At 43.2% G+C, this 18,944-nt stretch overlaps 1 protein-coding gene across 1 annotated transcript; it reads right to left on the minus strand.

Moving 5' to 3' along the window:
• Nucleotides 1-4,210: 4,210 nt before the first annotated feature.
• On the minus strand, nt 4,211-8,778 carry LOC123139303 (probable cinnamyl alcohol dehydrogenase 5). Its single transcript, XM_044559109.1, has 4 exons — nt 8,539-8,778; nt 5,089-5,716; nt 4,749-4,902; nt 4,211-4,592 (listed from the first exon to the last, which is right to left on the minus strand). The coding sequence occupies exons 1-4, from the start codon at nt 8,634-8,636 to the stop codon at nt 4,372-4,374; spliced, it is 1,101 nt and encodes a 366-aa protein (XP_044415044.1). The 5' UTR covers nt 8,637-8,778; the 3' UTR covers nt 4,211-4,371.
• Between the last annotated feature and the right edge of the window lie 10,166 nt (nt 8,779-18,944).

The raw sequence follows: 18,944 nt of genomic DNA on the forward strand, positions 1-18,944 counted from the left end.
CAAAGTCAACAAAAAAAAAGAGACATTTAAAAACAAATACTGCGTCGCAGTGATGAAACACTCGCAAGAGCAACACTCTAAACACTACCAAAGAAAAAACCCGGACCACAGAAAATGTTCTTCAAAATCAATGCCTCCACGAAGAAAACAATGCAAAAGCATTGTCATCACCCGATCAAAGATTTTGAGTTTTCACCCTGAAGAGAGACCGAGATTCCAAAAACAATGTATTCGCAAGACCATTCCCAGGTACAACCAATGAAGGCCAGATCTTAGACTTGCACCCCAGAGATCGCGGCTCGATACTCAAGAAGCACCCCCAAAAATATTTTCCACCCGTATTGCCGCCCCCTCCTACCAAGGTCGCCGCTGCAACTCTTCAACACACGACACACAGGAAAAAACATGCGCCACCATTCTTCAATGGAACCAAAACTCCTCTCTGCCATTACAAGTCTCCGACCGCAGCCACCATGACTTTCTTCACCACTGTCAACATCGTGAAAATCTATACTTAGACATGTTCCATGGCACCGACAAGACAACGAAGCTTCACACCACACCCTCATGAAGCCTCTTTGACCAAAGATGAGGGCTCGCTCGGCCGGATCAATTCCGATGCAGAAATCCAGTGACGCCATGCGCCAAAAGCTGAGATATCTGAGAGGAAGACCGGAACCCGTCGGTGTCCAGATCGAGGAGGCCAACATGAAGCGGATCGAAGTTTTGAAGATTGACCGCGGGGCTCGCCTGGATCCCGAAGGGACTGATCTGGGCTTCACGAGCCATCGGCGGATAGCAGCAACCATATCCATGGAGCTCCTGCACACGCTGGACGAATGGTGGAGATCCTATAGAGTCTGGCCAAACTAGCCGCCTCCTGCCTTTCGTTACCAGCCCCCGCGACATCGCCACCGCCGCCGCGCGAGGCCGCCCCGCTGGCAACTACCGGTCCCTTTTGCGCATCGCGCCTTCCGCATCTGGAGGAGAGCCACCAGCTATGACGAGCACCGAGTGACGGAGAAGACCCCGCTGCCTCCACCACTACGCGGGCTTTGCCGGAGGTGGCCACCGGCGGCGAGGGGAGAGGGGTGGGCGGAGGGCGCTCCTGGCGGCGGGTGTTGAGTTGCCGCCCGTGTCGCCTAACCTAGGCGACGCGGGGGCGTGCGCTGCCAATGGATGGATCTTGGCCACCAGCATAGCTCATTAGAGTTTTCACAACTTAATCATTGATAAAAACTTCTGTGATTGTCTGCATCATACATATGCGCGAAGTCAAACTCATGAGCGAGGCGATGCGAGAGGACATGGGCGCGAGCACGCACGCTTAAGAGTTTTCACAGCTTAATCACTTGATGTAAACTTTGCGCTTGTCCTGCCTCACTAGTAGAAAACGGGCCTTTAGTCCCGGTTTCAGAGGGCCTTTAGTCCTGGTTTTTTGAATTTTTTTCTTTTTATTTTCAAATTTCTGAATTATTTGACAATTTAATCTCTAATCACCCACTCTAATTACTTCTCATCACTGCTCACTGCTCAATTATGAACCACTCATTTCAAATCGTCTAACCTCCCGGCAGGTCACTCATCCTCTCACTACTCCAGCCTGAGCACGCTAAACTTTCCAGTTCTATTCCCGCTAGTTTCCAAGTCTACACTTGTTGTTTTGCTAACAATACTAAGCTGTCAATCCTATTAACCCTTAGAGTTGAACTTGAGCATTAAGCATCATTTGAGTTTGAACCTATTATTCTAAAAAACAATAATTATTTAGTAAAACTAATATTTCTTGAATAAGTAGTTTGACCATAGTTTGACCAGATTTGACCATAGTTTGACCATAGTTTGACCAAAAGTCAAAAAACTAAAAATAATTATTTGTCAACACTAATATTTCTTGAATAAGTAGTCTGACCATAGTTTGACTAGATTTAACAAAAAGTAAAAAAACAAAAATTTGAGCATATCTTTTTTTCCTTTCAGAATTTGAGGATTCTAAAAATTTGCAAACAAGTCTATGGCCGTTAAAATCGGATGCGGATTTTCGTGCTTATTTTTTTGATGTCTTTTTTTCGACATCGAATGCAAAAGATACGGCCGTTTTACTTTTTCATAACACCTTTTTGCAAAACATGTCCAAATTTAAGTTTTTTAAATTTCCTAACTAGTAGATGTAATAACATAACTACATCTCGAAGAATTTTAATTTTTGAAGTTTTTATCATTTTCTTTTGTTTTTTACAAAACTGAAAAGGTGATACACCAACCGGGGGGGGGGGGGTAGAGTTTGAACTTTTAGTCCCGGTTTGAGACATGAACTGGAACTAAAGGGCACCCTTTAGTCCCGGTTTGTGTCTCAAACGGAGACAAAAGGTCTAACCTTTAGTCTCGGTTTGAGACACGAACCGGGACTAAAGGGCATCGCACCCTTTAGTCCCGGTTCGTGTCTCAAGCCGGGACTAAAGGTCCCATTTGAACCGGGACTAATGCCTTCCCGATGCCTTAGCCGCTCGAACCGGGACTAATGCTCACATTACTCCCGGTTCGTGATGCAAGCGGGACTAATGTATATATTAAGTTTGGATGAAAGCCCTGTTTTCTATTAGTGTATGCACCATCAATATGCACGAAACCAAATGCATGGGCAGGGATAACACGTGAGGACGTGAGCGAAAGCACACACACTTAGGAGTTTTTGCAGCTTAAGCACCTAATGCAAATTGCACTCGTTCTATATGCATTATCAATATGCATGGAGCCAAAATCATGAGTGGGACCACACGCAGGGACATGAGTTCGAGCACACACGCTTAAAGAGTTTCCGCAGGTAACCACCTGATGTAAACTTTGCGCTTGTTGTGTCTACATCATTAATATGCATGAAGCCATACTCATGAGCGGGACGATGCGCGAGGACGTGAGCTCGATCACGTACACTTAAAGAGTTTTCGCAGCTTAATCAACTGATGAGCAAATTTGATTAATGCTACTTCTATTAGTTTGTAATAATTAGAAAAGTCTAAAAACGAAACCCTTTATTTTGAAAAACAAAAGGCAATGAATCAGGTCCGGCAGTTGGTTTTCCAACAAGCCGCACAAGGAGCTCTAGGAACTTCGTACAGTTTATCTCTACAGCAGTTATCCTATATAATGATATATATATTTTTGGTCGCTACTCTACTAACCGACCAGTCAGAAAGGATATGAATGTCCATTCACCTACACGTTTGTCTTGTCCGCGTCATCAATATGCATGAAGCCGAACTCATGAATAGGACGACGCGAGGACGCAAGACCGAGCACGCACACTTGAGTTTTCGCAGCTTAATGTAAACTTTACAATTGTAACATGCATGAATTAAGCCAAACTCACTATTCTCAAAAAAAAAAGGAATTAAGCCAAACTCATGGACGGGACAACGCGCGAGGTCTTGAGCCATTTGAGCTGTGTTGGTGGGACGTGTGGCAGTGGAGTGTGGATGTGACACCCCAACCTACCACCATGGTAGCTCACTCACTATAACTCTAACTAACTCTCACCCGCCCGCCCGGCCCATTCAGATTCAGTTCAATGCCGGCTAAATTTCATACTAATACAATCCAGGCATGAGATGATGTATGTAGGAGTATTAAGAAACGAGGTTATTTGGTTGCTTATTCCTCGTTAGCGTCGTTTGGCTCTTTAATTTCCAACAATATCAATTGGTAAGCACCACATGGAAGCAAAAGAAGCAGCATATGAGAAGAAGCCACTGGTTCACTGTCTGCCTCCTCAGGTGATATCTCATTACTTTAGCATGCATGATTTCTCTAGCTAGTAGTAATTTCCAGTAACAACCATTTTGAATTTTCAACAATGCACCGAGTATTCCCGTCAAGCAAGCGAAAAAGCACAAAAACTATGCGCCACCTCAACTGAAAAGATACTCAGGTGGAGGGACCAACTTTGGTAGTACAAGGGGCGTAATCAAAATGAACGGTGTCCAAGTCGATGGTGTTTACTTTCTACACTTCCTACATAGCTAAAGACCACAAATAGCGTTTTCATTTTAATACACAATATTGTACTATCTTCCAACTTATTTTTTTGAAATAACAGAACCACTTACGTTAGTATGTTAGGGGAAAGCCCGGTTCGAAAACTGATGGTGTATACAACATATGACTCTTTCTTGGGATATCATGCAACATCTGGCAAAGAGCTCAAGAAGAATTCATGTAACGTCTTCCTTCACATATAATAAAATTATAAATATTATAATATAAATATTATACTAGTACAACAAGTAGCGCCTATACCTGCTGGCGTACGCTTTCACACACAATATTATAAATTTCTCTCTTGTTACTGCTGACAAAAACAGAGATCCTGAGTCACTCGGAGGCGGTGGCGGCGGCTTTGTCGAGGGTGTTGCCGATGTCGATGACGAATCGATACCTCACGTCGGCCTTGGCAAGGCGCTCCATGGCCGTGTTCACGTACTCGGCTCCAATCACCTCGATGTCTGCCGTCACATCATGCTTGGCGGCGAGGTCCAACATCTCCTGGGTGTCCTTCATGCCGCCGATGCAGCTCCCGGCCAGGGTCTTGTTCACTGTACATTAAATCAGCCACACGTATGTCAGTATGTGTACCAGTCAGTTACGCACAAAACTAAATGCCTATGGTTGATAATGCAATGCGCGGGTTCCTACAATTGTTAGACAAGAGAGGATATATATAGCTATGCTTGTGAGGTCGGAGGACTTACTGGCAACCAGCGCAAAGGGGGAGATCTCCATAGGCTTCTCTGGGAGGCCAACCATGATCATCTTGCCGTTGGGTTTCAGTAGCCCCAAGAGAGGAGCCATGGGGATGTTTGCAGACACCGTGTTTATGATGCCATCCATGGTACTCATTGCAGCCTGCAAAGACGACACATTTAAATTAACCATGCCAGCACGCTAATAGCATAACTTAAGGGGCGACGCTATACGCTATTTGTTTCCTGGTAGGCACATATCTCCTATGTTGTTCTCCGCCGGAGAGAGAAAGAACAATATGTTTATGGTCATGCTTTGTTAAATTATGATCGCAACATTTTCGCATACCTTCATCTCCTCGGCATCCTTGCTGACAACGAACGCATCGGCGCCTAGCCGCTCGAGGGCCTCCTCCTTCTTCCCCGGCGACGAGCTGATCACCGTCACCTTCATCCCGAAGGCCTTGCCAAACTTGACCGCAACATGGCCCAGCCCGCCCAGTCCCAAAATGCCGAGGTGCATCCCGGGAACGTTCAGACCGTGGTACTTCATGGGGCTGTACACGGTTATGCCAGCACACAACAACGGCGCGCCCTTGTCCAGTGGTATGGTGTCCGGGAACCGGACCACGAACCGCTCGTGCACCACCACCATGCCAGAGTAGCCACCGTAGGTGATGGTGCCGTCGAGCTCGACCGTGTTGTAGGTGGGGATTATGCCTGGGCAGTGGTTCTCGAAGCCCTTGTTGCAGCTCTCGCAAGACTGGCATGAGTTCACCATGCACCCGACGCCCACACGGTCACCGGCCTTGAACTTGGTTACATTCTTGCCGACCTCAGTGACCTCGCCGGCGATCTCGTGCCCAGGGATCATGGGATACCTGGCATTCTTCCATTCGTTCTTGATGCTGTGTAGGTCAGAGTGGCAGATCCCGCAGTACAGAATCTTGATCACCACATCGTCATCTCCAGTGCTCCTGAAGCAAGAATCATAAGAAACATGAACAACATAAAAAGGAATGATATTACGTAGTACTACCTCTGTTCCAAAAGATTTGAAGTTCCTAGGTTGTCTGACCAAGTTATAGGAAAATTTTCCAATAACTACAAAGTCAAATGTATGTAGTATGAAACTATATTTTATGATTAACTAAATAAACCAAATTGGTTATGAAAATCTTTATATATTTTTCTATAGATTTGTCAAACTTAAAGAAGTTCAGTTTAGACTAAATGTAGAACTTTAAATATTTTGGAATGGAGAGAGTAAATGCTAGTGTGTAAAGCCGGCTAATAAATCTCACTAGTAAACCATGGTTTTATCTATCAACTCAATTCATTGCTTGGTGATGCAACTAGTCTCAGTTTTTTATGTTTTATCAAAGAGGCAGATGTCTGGCTCTAGATAACTGAATCTATCAAGAACAAGGTTGCCAAAAGACACTCACCCACACCCACATGATCAACAAGGTTCAAAAGCCAAACATTCAGTCATACATGCAAACGATAACTTTCTGTTTTGCTGATTTTTTTGTCTAATCAAACTACTGAATTTCATACAAATCATTTTACTCGTTTGAGAAAATCACATAATTCTAGGAAAATAGAGATTTTAGAAATTGTTCTGACTTGCCTAATGATTATTAACTAGCAAAAGAGCCCGTGCATTGCAACGGGAGAGAAAATAACACATACCCTTAACCCAATAATTATGACTCAAGACCCTAATAGATCCACGCACTTTATTTTCACATGGCATCACATTTGTGTTGCCAACGGTAGCCTCGGTGCTCACACAACGAAAACGTGTTTGAATGTGGTCAGTCCTAAGGCGTCTCTCTCTCTCTCTCTCGCTCTTTCTCGCGCGCGCATGCACAATCGCTCAGAATAAGATGGAAATATGTTGTTTTCCCCGCGAGGTTTTTCAGAGGTGTGCATGTGTAGTTATCCATGTTTTATTTTCTCTCAATATGGTTTTAATGGGTGTTTATTTGCAATTCAGATCGCGCACTATATATTAAGTTTGCACTAAAAACAACATTTTAAAAATATTAAACAACTAAAAAACATCATATTTAGATTCTACGTATTTTTCTAATCAAATTTCATATATACCATGTTAGAATCGGAGTTATGGTCTAAAAGATATGTATAATTTTATTTTTGATAAACTGCGGATTGATTAACCGAAAAGTCAGATGGTTTTCTATTAAAACAAAAAAATTATTCGGCTGACTTAAATACATACCAGAGGTTGATTAGTATAAAAGGCAGGGGGGTTTGTGTAAAATGCAAGACAAGGATTCATTCTCACTTAAAGATGGATTCCGGGTTAATTAATAGAAAAGGCACATGTTTTCTGCAAAAAGATGCGACGGACTATCAGAAGCACTCCGTGCTTTATTATTAGGGAAAGCTATTTGGAAAAATAGAGAATTTAGAAAATAGTTTGCAAAGCAAATGGTAGGACTGCACATCCTTACCGTCCATCAACCACCTTATACAGCTCATAGCACACTAGCAACATAAAACTACTGGCACCAACTACAAATTACAGGAGCCTTTTATTCCCTATTGCAAACTACTTCTTAATGGGTACGTACGGTTTGCCCACATGTTGGTAGCATTACTTTATATGGATATATGTAAGTGATAAATATCAAATGATTTTCCATGGCAATCTTGTGGTCGTACATTTGCATGATTGCATCAAATGAGGCTAAAACTATTGATGATGATTAAATTGCATAGCTCATTCTCTAGCAAAAGTTCTACAAAAAACTAAGGACTAAATCCTCTTGTGATCAAGAAGTTTCAATCCAAATAAGGTAATAACAAAAAGAATCAAAATCAAAATCGCCACAGCCTCTTTGCCGGCCAGTCCTAGCATGTCAAGTCCTACTAAAATGCTAATCAATGAAGTCACTGAGACAGGTATGCCATTGAGGTTTGCCCACATGAGCCGCCTGATTCATACCACACATAGGAAGAGCAAAAGCCACACGCACAGAAGTAGAGGACTTGTACTATAAGCTAATAGTGACAAGTAACTGAGAGTGACACATCACATGTACAATGTGCCTTTTACAACTAACAGTGGCGTCGCCTAAAGATTCCAAAACGAAAAGAGGTTGTTGTCGACGCTACGGTTGTACTGGACACATTATTCATACTACAATTTGTTACGGTCGTACCAGACACTGATTCATACTGTTTGTTACGGTTATACTCTGGACATATGATAATTCGTACAATTTGCAAATTAAGGATGAATTTAAAAAAACACAGAAAGCAACCTAATAACCACCCTGATAAATCCAGGGAAACAAATTCACATGCCACAGTGACTATTCTGAGAATCTGCATGATGACAAAGGAGAATATATACGGCTGCACAAATTCGCTAAAATCATACTTTCTCTGTCGCATAACATAAGAAGTTTTTTTTACTTCAAAACATCGGAGGATTGCTCGAATCTCGCTAATTAGTTTCGTGATATCCAGGACAGCTAATCATCATCAGCTACGCCACAATTTAATAACGAGAATAAATTAAATTATTCCACGGAACCATGCATGCGTGCAACCAAAGGGCCGGGACATGAGGGGAAAGCTAGCGAACACTCGGATCGGACGGCACCGCCGTGTCCGTCGGCGCGCCCGGCCACGCATAGTCGCACGGCGTACGGTGGCGCTGCCTCATGCGGAGGCGTGCCGCGTGCTGGCCACACCGCCGGACAAGTGTAAAACCTTAAGCACGAGAGAGCTAGCGACTAGCTTGCGTGCGTTGCGTACGCACCTCCGGGTGATGGCGAGCGGGGAGAGGTGGCCGGAGGCGTCGCGCGCCGCCAGCCCCACCGCCTTCCTCGTGTGCTGCTCCGCCGCCGTGGGTGCCATCCTGACTGACGCGCGCGATTTCCGGCCGGCCGGAGAATTAGTTCTTGAGTAACTTCAGTGGGTGGTGGTGGTGCGTCTGTGTTGTGTTGTCGTGGCTGCAACGGCGACCGATGAGGCGATAGGAGTTCCGATGGCCGCCTTTTATGCTATCTCGAATATGCCAAGTGCGTCACTGCTGAGCCGGTCGGGCGAGAGGTATGGATGGTTGTGGTGAGCGCGGCGTGGGTGTGCACAGTGCCGCTGTCCCGTCGGTGTGCATGCCGAGAGGAAACAAAACACTTGCTCTCCGCCTCCAGCCCTCCACTCCACACTCGTGCTCCACGGGGTCTCCACTTGTACTACTACTATGCCATTGCCAGACTTTTCTTCTCCTCTTCATCTCCATCTCGATCGAGGGGGTGAAAGCAAACAAAGACTGCGACGTTTTCGTTTTTCCCTTTTTTTCTTTTCAGAAACGTATCGGTCAGTGTACACGTATACGCTGACGTATAACACTCACGTCACACCTACTACTTGAACGTGTGCTCATATATCCTACATGTATGAGTACTTCGAGTATATAGCAAAAAAATTGCCATATTACAGGCTAGGGTTACAAAAAACTATCACTTTTCTTAATCTTTTAAAAAGCTATCACAAAATTGATTCGCTGTTCCAAAAAACCTAGTTACCGAACGGTTACATTTTAAGCCTGCTTATGACTTGGAGGGCCCACCCGTCAGGTCCACGTCAGCTCCTAGCTGTCAACCAGCCCAGTGACCAGGCCAGACAACCTGATATCTAGGCTGGGCTCAAGCTCAACTTGTCTATCCGAAAAAAGCCCAAACATGGTAAAATCAATATTTTATTGGTATGCAATTGATTTATATAAGCTAAAAATAAAATTGAATTACCATTTTAATGGATTAAGTTAAGTTTTTAGGGGGGATTAAAATAAATTAAATAGAAGTACATTGTTCACATGTTTTGTGTTTCGGGCTAGGCTCGGACTTGGGATTTTAAGAAGATCAAGCTGTCACGCCTGACTCAAAACTATACCCGGCCCAAGGTATGATCCGGTTTAACAGGCCACCCCTATGGAAACCCTTCCAAACTCTCCCCTACTAAGGCTTTGTTTGGCTAGCAGGGGAGATATTCTCGGGGAAGAGAGGCCCTGGGTGAAATATTATTGACAAAATTAGAACCCTGCGGAAAATTTGCATCGCCATTTGGGGCCTGGAGAGGTGCATGATATGATCGAGCGTGTTATACGGCGGTGTAACTACCAACGAGAGTGACCGCACGACGCGAGGGAGATGGAGATTTCCTCCCACGAGTCTAGGGTAGTTTTTTTCTACCCCAGGGTTTCAGCAGGGATGGGCCAAGATTTCCCTTCCCCTAGCTCCGACCAATTGACTCATCCGAGTTCCTTGGGTGAGTTGACCTTGTGTTGTTTTATCCCTGGGATCAGGCCGGGATCCCTACGTTTCCCATGGTCACCAAATGAGCCCTAACTAATACTAATCCCCCTAAATTTTGTTGTGGGCTTCCTTCTGCTCCGATCGCATGTTGCCACCTTATCATGTAGGTTTAGTTCTTTTGCTAAAAACAATGTGGGTTTAATTATGAAAGAAAACATCGATAAATGTAGCCAAACTCTAGTGTATGACAAGACTATCTTAAGGGGAGCGGCGTTTTGGCTATGGGGTCCAGATGATCTCGCTAGCCTACACATCCATTAGTTCCTCTCTATCCATTCCAAAAGCAATTTCGGCTCATATACGGTTACCTGAAAAAGGGTTGCAGCACCCTGGGCGTATAGATCTGTATCGTACACTAGCATATCAGAGGATGGAAACTTTGCGCTAGTGGGGTGCCTCGTTCAGGAAGGATGGGTGTGTCGTGGTATTTTCCTGACGGAATTCATGATGGGGTCGCGGAGATGCAAGTGATGCGGATGGTGTACGCAAGGAGAGATTTACCTAGGTTCAAGCCCTCGGGTTGAGGTACTATTGTGCTTTCTGCTTAATTGGATTGATTGCTCTAGCCTCTATGATAACTAGCTAGCGCTTGTGTTGCGTACAAGACGTATACCGAGAGGTATTATGGTTTAGGACTTTAGGTTCTGACGAGATTATCAAGTACTGGTCAGGGTCCCTGCCTGTCCTTATATACAAGGTCAAGGGTAGGGTGACATCAGCCGAGTCGGTTGGGAGTTGTCCTAGCTAAGGAAAGTATTCTACGTCTTGTAGATGATCTTGTCTTGTGCGTCAACGTGATGATGCTCCCCGTATAGTATGTGGACCCTGAGTCATGGGCCTGTGCCGCCCCATGGCTGCCAAGCCTCTATGATCCTGCATGACTATACCCTGGGGGCATGGTATCGTCAGTAGCCCCTAAGTCCTTCATGATTTGGTTGTTGGCTTCACTCTTCTTCTCTGGTTGGCTCTACTATTAACCATGCTCTTAGTTGTCGCCGCCACCCCAACTGATTGTCGTGTCATGGCGCTATTGGACATATACCAGAGGACCAGTAGTGCTGCCACGACGATAATCCAAAGGGAGGAATCAACCCAATGATTTGTTTTTAGAGGGAAAGAGATATTTCATTTCATCAAATAGGGTTTACACAGAAGTACGAGGTGAAGGAAATATGCCCTAGAGGCAATAATAAAGTTATTATTTATTTCCTTATTTCATGATAAATGTTTATTATTCATGCTAGAATTGTATTAACCGGAAACATAATACATGTGTGAATACATAGACAAACATAGTGTCACTAGTATGCCTCTACTTGACTAGCTCGTGAATCAAAGATGGTTAAGTTTCCTAGCCATGGACAAAAGAATTGTCATTTGATTAACGGGATCACAACATTAGGAGAATGATGTGATTGACTTGACCCATTCCGTTAGCTTAGCACTTGATCGTTTAGTATGTTGCTATTGCTTTCTTCATAACTTATACAAAGTTCCTACAACTATGAGATTGTGCAACTCCCGTTTACCGGAGGAACACTTTGTGTGCTACCAAACATCACAACGTAACTGGGTGATTATAAAGGTGCTCTACAGGTGTCTCCGAAGGTACATGTTGGGTTGGCGTATTTCGAGATTAGGTTTTGTCACTCCGATTGTCGGAGAGGTATCTCTGGGCCCTCTTGGTAATACACATCACTTAAAGCCTTGCAAGCATTGCAACTAATGAGTTAGTTATGGGATGATGTATTACGGAACGAGTAAAGAGACTTGCCGGTAACGAGATTGAACTAGGTATTGGATACCGACGATCGAATCTCGGGCAAGTAACATACTGATGACAAAGGGAACAACATATGTTGTTATGCGGTTTGACCGATAAAGATCTTCGTAGAATATGTAGGAGCCAATATGAGCATCCAGGTTCCACTATTGGTTATTGACCGGAAACAGTTCTAGGTCATGTCTACATAGTTCTCGAACCCGTAGGGTCCGCACGCTTAAGGTTTCGATGACAGTTATATTATGAGTTTATGAGTTTTGATGCACCGAAGGAGTTCGGAGTCCCAGATGAGATCGGGGACATGACGAGGAGTCTCGAAATGGTCGAGACGTAAAGATCGATATATTGTACGACTATATTCGGAGTTCGGAAAGGTTCCGAGTGATTCGGGTATTTATCGGAGTACCGGAGAGTTACGGGAATTCGCCGGGGAGAAGTTTGGGCCTTATTGGGCCATATGGGAAAGAGAGAGGGGCTGCCTAGGGCAGGCCGCGCGCCCCCCCATGGCCTAGTCCGAATTGGACTAGGGGGAGGGGCCGCACCCCCTCCTTCCTTCCCTTCTCTCTTCCCCTTCCTTGTCTCCTACTCCTACTACATGGAAGGACTCCTAGTTGGACTAGGAAAGGGGGAATCCTACTCCCGGTGGGAGTAGGACTCCCCTAGGGCGCGCCATAGAGAGGGCCGACCCTCCCCTCCTCCACTCCTTTATATACGGGGGCAGGGGGCACCCCATAGACACACAAGTTGATCTACGGATCGTTCCTTAGCCGTGTGCGGTGCCCCCCTTCACCATATTCCACCTCGGTCATATCGTCGCGGAGTTTAGGCGAAGCCCTGCGCCGGTAGAACATCATCATCGTCACCACGCCGTCGTGCTAACGGAACTCATCCCCGACGCTTTGCTGGATTGGAGCCCGGGGAACATCATCGAGCTGAACGTGTGCAAAACACGGAGGTGCCGTACGTTCGGTGCTTGGATCGGTCGAATCGTGAAGACGTACGACTACATCAACTGCGTTGTCATAACGCTTCCGCTTACGGTCTATGAGGGTACGTGGACAACACTCTCCTCTCTCGTTGCTATGCCATCACCATGATCTTGCGTGTGCGTAGGATTTTTTTTTTAAATTACTACGTTCCCCAACAGTGGCATCCGAGCCTAGGTTTTATGCGTAGATGTCATATGCACGAGTCGAACACAAGTGAGTTGTGGGCGATACAAGTCATACTGCTTACCAGCATGTTATACTTTGGTTCGGCGGTATTGTGAGATGAAGCGGCCCGGACCGACATTACGCGTACGCTTACGCGAGACTGGTTTCACCGTTACGAGCACTCGTGCTTAAAGGTGACTGACGGGTGTCTCTCTCTCTCACTTTAGCTGAATCGAGTGTGGCTACGCCCGATCCTTGTGAAGGTTAAAACAACACTAACTTGACGAACTATCGTTGTGGTTTTGATGCGTAGGTAAGAACGGTTCTTGCTAAGCCCGTAGCAGCCACGTAAAACTTGCAACAACGAAGTAGAGGACGTCTAACTTGTTTTTGCAGGGCATGTTGTGATGTGATATGGTCAAGACGTGATGCTATATTTTATTGTATGAGATGATCATGTTTTGTAACCGAAGTTATCGGCAACTGGCAGGAGCCATATGGTTGTCGCTTTATTGTATGAAATGCAAACGCCCTGTAATTGCTTTACTTTATCACTAAGCGATAGCGATAGTCGTAGAAGCAATAGGTGGCGTAAACGACAACGACGCTACGATGGAGATCAAGGTGTCACGCCGGTGACGATGGTGATCATGACGGTGCTTCGAAGATGGAGATCACGAGCACAAGATGATGATGGCCATATCATATCACTTATATTGATTGCATGTGAGATTTATCCTTTATGCATCTTATCTTGCTTTGATTGACGGTAGCAGTTTAAGATGATCTCTCACTAAAAATTATCAAGAAGTGTTCTCCCTGAGTATGCACCGTTGCCAAAGTTCGTCGTGCCCAGACACCACGTGATGATCGGGTGTGATAAGCTCTACGTCCATCTACAACGGGTGCAAGCCAGTTTTGCACACGCAGAATACTCAGGTTAAACTTGACGAGCCTAGCATATGCAGATATGGCCTCGGAACACGGAGACCGAAGGTCGAGCGTGAATCATATAGTAGATATGATCAACATAGAGATGTTCACCATTGAAAACTACTCCATCTCACGTGATGATCGGTTATGGTTTAGTTGATTTGGATCACGTGATCACTTAGATGACTAGATAGATGTCTGTCTAAGTGGGAGTTTTTAAGTAATATGATTAATTGAACTTTAATTTATCATGAACTTAGTCCTGGTAGTATTTTGCAAATTATGTTGTAAGATCAATAGCTTGCGTTGTTGCTTTCATATGTTTATTTTGATATGTTCCTAGAGAAAATTGTGTTGAAAAATGTTAGTAGCAATGATGCGGATTGGATCCGTGATCTGAGGTTTATCCTCATTGCTGCACAGGAGAATTATGTCCTTAATGCACCGCTAGGTGACAGACCTATTGCAAGAGCAGATGCAGACGTTATGAACGTTTGGCTAGCTCAATATGATGACTACTTGATAGTTTTGTGCACCATACTTTATGGCTTAGAGTCGAGACTTCAAAGATGTTTTGAACATCATGGACCATATGAGATGTTCCAGGAATTGAAGTTAATATTTCAAGCAAATACCTGAGTTGAGAGATATGAAGTCTCCAACAAGTACTATAGCTAAAAGATGGAGGAGAATCGCTCAACTAGTGAGCATGTGCTCAGATTGTCTGGATACTACAATTGCTTGAATCAAGTGGGAGTTAATCTTCCAGATAAGATAGTGATTGACAGAATTCTCTAGTAACCATCACCAAGTTAGTAGAACTTCGTGATGAACTATAGTATGCAAGGGATGATGAAAATGATTCCCGAGTTTTTCATGATGATGAAATCGATGAAGGTAGAAATCAAGAAAGAACATCAAGTGTTGATGGTTAACAAGACCACTAGTTTCAAGAAAAGGGCAAAGGGATAGAAGTAAACTTCAAGAAGAACGGTAAGCAAGTTGCTGCTCAAGTGAAGAAGCCCAAGTCTGGACCTAAGCCTGAGACTAAGTGCTTCTACTGCAAAGGAACTGGTCACTGGAAGCAGAACTACCCCAAGTATTTGGCAGATAAGAAGGATGGCAAAGTGAACAAATGTATATTTGATATACATGTTATTGATGTGTACTTTACTAGTGTTTATAGCAACCCCTCGGTACTTGGTACCGGTTCAGTTGCTAAGAGTAGTAACTCGAAACGGGAGTTGCAGAATAAACAGAAACTAGTTAAGGGTGAAGTGACGATGAGTGTTGAAAGTAGTTTCAAGATTGATATGATCATCATCGCACACTCCCTATACTTTTGGGATTAGTGTTGAACCTAAATAAATGTTATTTGGTGTTTGCGTTGAGCATGAATATGATTTGATCATGTTTATTGCAATACGGTTATTCATTTAAAGTCAGAGAATAATTGTTGTTCTGTTTACATGAATAAAACCTTCAATGGTCATACACCCAATGAAAATAGTTTATTGGATCTCGATCGTAGTGATACACATATTCATAATATTGATGCCAAAAGATGCAAAGTTAATAATGATAGTGCAACTTATTTGTGGCACTGTCGTTTGGGTCATATCGGTGTAAAGCGCATGAAGAAACTCCATAAAGATGGATTTTCGGAATCACTTGGTTATGAATCATTTGATGCTTGCGAACCGTGCCTTTTGGGCAAGATGACTAAAACTCCGTTCTTCGGAACAATGGAACGAGCAACAAACTTGTTGGAAATAATACATACTGATGTATGCAGACCAATGAGTATTAAGGCTCGTGGCGAGTATCGTTATTTTCTGACCTTCACAGATGATTTAAGCAGATATGGGTATATCTACTTGATGAAACATAAGTCTGAAATAGTTGAAAGGTTCAAAGAATTTCAGAGTGAAGTAGAAAATCATCGTAATAAGAAAATAAAGTTTCTGCGATCTGATCGTGGAGATGAATATTTGAGTTACGAGTTTGGTCATCAATTAAAAACAATGTGAAATAGTTTCGCAACTCACGCCATCTGGAACACCACAATGTAATGGTGTGTCCGAACGTCGTAATCGTACTTTACTGGATATAGTGCGATCTATGATGTCTCTTATCGGTTTACCACTATCGTTTTGGGGTTATGCATTAGAGACAACTGCATTCACGTTTAATAGGGCACCATCTAAATCCGTTGAGACGACACCGTATGAACTACGGTTTAGCAGTAAACCTAAGCTGTCGTTTCTTAAAGTTTGGAGTTGCGATGCTTATATGAAAAAGTTTCAACCTGATAAGCTCGAACCCAAATCGGAGAAGTGCGTCTTCATAGAATACCCAAAGGAAACTGTTGGGTACTCCTTCTATCACAAATCCAAAGGCAAAACATTCGTTGCTAAGAATGGATCCTTTCTAGAGAAGGAGTTTCTCTCGAAAGAAGTGAGTGGGAGGAAAGTAGAAATTGATGAGGTAATTGTACCTGCTCCCTTATTTGAAAGTAGTTCATCACAGAAATCTATTCATGTGACTACTACACCAATTAGTGAGGAAGTTAATGATGATGATCATGAAACTTCAGATTAAGTTACTACAGAACCTCGTAGGTCTTCCAAAGTAAGATCCACACCAGAATGGTATGGTAATCCTGTTCTGGAAGTTATGTTACTAGACCATGACGAACCTACGAACTATGAAGAAGCGATGGTGAGCCCAGATTTCGCAAAATGGCTTGAGGCCATGAGATCTGAGATAAGATCCATGTATAAAAACAAAGTATGGACTTTGATTGACTTGCCCAATGATCGGCGAGACATTAAGAATAAATGGATCTTCAAGAGGAAGACGGACGCTGATAGTAGTGTTACTATCTAGAAAGCTAAAATTGTCGCAAAAGGTTTTCGACAAGGTCAAAGTGTTGACTACGATGAGAGTTTCTCACTGTATCTATGCTTAAGTCTGTCTGAATCATGTTAGAAATTGCCGCATTTTTATGAAATCTAGCAAATGGATAGACAAAATTGCATTCCTTAATGGATTTATTTAAGAAGAGTTGTATATGATGCAACCAGAAAGTTTTGTCAATCCTAAAGGTGTTAACAAAATGTGCAAGCTCCAGCGATCCATCTATGGACTGGTGCAAGCATCTCGGAGTTGGAATATATGCTTTGATGAGTTGATCAAAACATATAGTTTTATACAGACTTGCGGTGAAGCCTGTATTTACAAGAAAGTGAGTGGGAGCACTACAGGATTTCTGATAAGTATATGTGAATGACATATTGTTGATCGGAAATAATGTAGAATTATTCTGCAAAGCATAAAGGAGAGTTTGAAAGGAGTTTTTTCAAAGAAAGACCTCGGTGAAGCTGCTTACATATTGAGCATCAAGATCTATAGAGATAGATCAAAGACGCTTGAAAAGTTTTTTCAATGAGTACATACCTTGGCAAGATTTCGAAGTAGTTCAAAATGGAACACTCAAAGAAAGAGTTTCTTGCCTGTGTAACAAGGTGTGAAATTGAGTAAGACTCAAATCCTGACCACAGCAGAAAATAGAAAGAGAATGAAAGTCATTCCCTATGCTTCAGTCATAGGTTCTATAAAAGTATGCCATGCTATGGACCAGACCTATTGTATACTCTGCCCTGGTTTGGCAAGGGAGTACAATAGTGATCTAGGAGTAGATCACTGGACATTGGTCAAAATTATCCTTAGTGGAATAAGGATATGTTTCTCGATTATGGAGGTGACAAAAGGTTCGTCGTAAAGGGTTACGTCGATACATGTTTTGGCACTGATCCAGATGACTCTAAGTCTTAATCTGGATACATATTGAAAGTGGGAGCAATTAGCTAGAGTAGCTCCGTGTAGAGCATTGTAGACATAGAATATTTGCAAAATACATACGGCTCTGAATGTGACAGACCCGTTGACTAAACTTCTCTCATGAGCAAAACATGATCATACCTTAGTACTCTTTGGGTGTTAATCACATAGACATGTAAACTAGATTATTGACTCTAGTAAACCCTTTGGGCGTTGATCACATGATGATGTGAACTATGGGTATTAATGACATACATATGTGAATATTGGTGTTAAATCACATGGTGATGTGAACTAGATTATTGACTCTAGTGCAAGTGGGAGACTGAAGGAAATATGCCCTAGAGGCAATAATAAAGTTATTATTTATTTCCTTATTTCATGATAAATGTTTATTATTCATGCTAGAATTGTATTAACCGGAAACATAATACATGTGTGAATACATAGACAAACATAGTGTCACTAGTATGCCTCTACTTGACTAGCTCGTGAATCAAAGATGGTTAAGTTTCCTAGCCATGGACAAAAGAGTTGTCATTTGATTAACAGGATCACAACATTAGGAGAATGATGTGATTGACTTGACCCATTCCGTTAGCTTAGCACTTGATCGTTTAGTATGTTGCTATTGCTTTCTTCATGACTTATACAAAGTTCCTACAACTATGAGATTGTGCAACTCCCGTTTACCGGAGGAACACTTTGTGTGCTACCAAACGTCACAACGTAACTGGGTGATTATAAAGGTGCTCTACAGGTATCTCCGAAGGTACATGTTGGGTTGGCGTATTTCGAGATTAGGTTTTGTCACTCCGATTGTCAGAGAGGTATCTCTGGGCCCTCTCGGTAATACACATCACTTAAAGCCTTGCAAGCATTGCAACAAATGAGTTAGTTGTGGGATGATGTATTATGGAACGAGTAAAGAGACTTGCCGGTAACGAGATTGAACTAGGTATTGGATACCGACGATCGAATCTCGGGCAAGTAACATACTGATGACAAAGGGAACAACGTATGTTGTTATGCAGTTTGACCAATAAAGATCTTCGTAGAATATGTAGGAGCCAATATGAACATCCAGGTTCCACTATTGGTTATTGACCGGAAACAGTTCTAGGTCATGTCTACA

The sequence above is a fragment of the Triticum aestivum genome, chromosome 6B, assembly GCF_018294505.1.
Source record: "Triticum aestivum cultivar Chinese Spring chromosome 6B, IWGSC CS RefSeq v2.1, whole genome shotgun sequence".
Taxonomy (NCBI): Eukaryota; Viridiplantae; Streptophyta; class Magnoliopsida; order Poales; family Poaceae; genus Triticum; species Triticum aestivum.

Bases quoted from the DNA above. Each gene is read 5' to 3' on its own strand.
- LOC123139303 (XM_044559109.1), bottom strand. From the start codon at position 8,636: ATGGCACCCACGGCGGCGGAGCAGCACACGAGGAAGGCGGTGGGGCTG. The intron at 4,903-5,088 runs GTATGCGAAAAT...TCGTCTTTGCAG, and splicing joins AGGATGCCGAGGAGATGAAG to GCTGCAATGAGTACCATGGA. The intron at 4,593-4,748 runs GTAAGTCCTCCG...TTTAATGTACAG, and splicing joins CCCCTTTGCGCTGGTTGCCA to TGAACAAGACCCTGGCCGGG.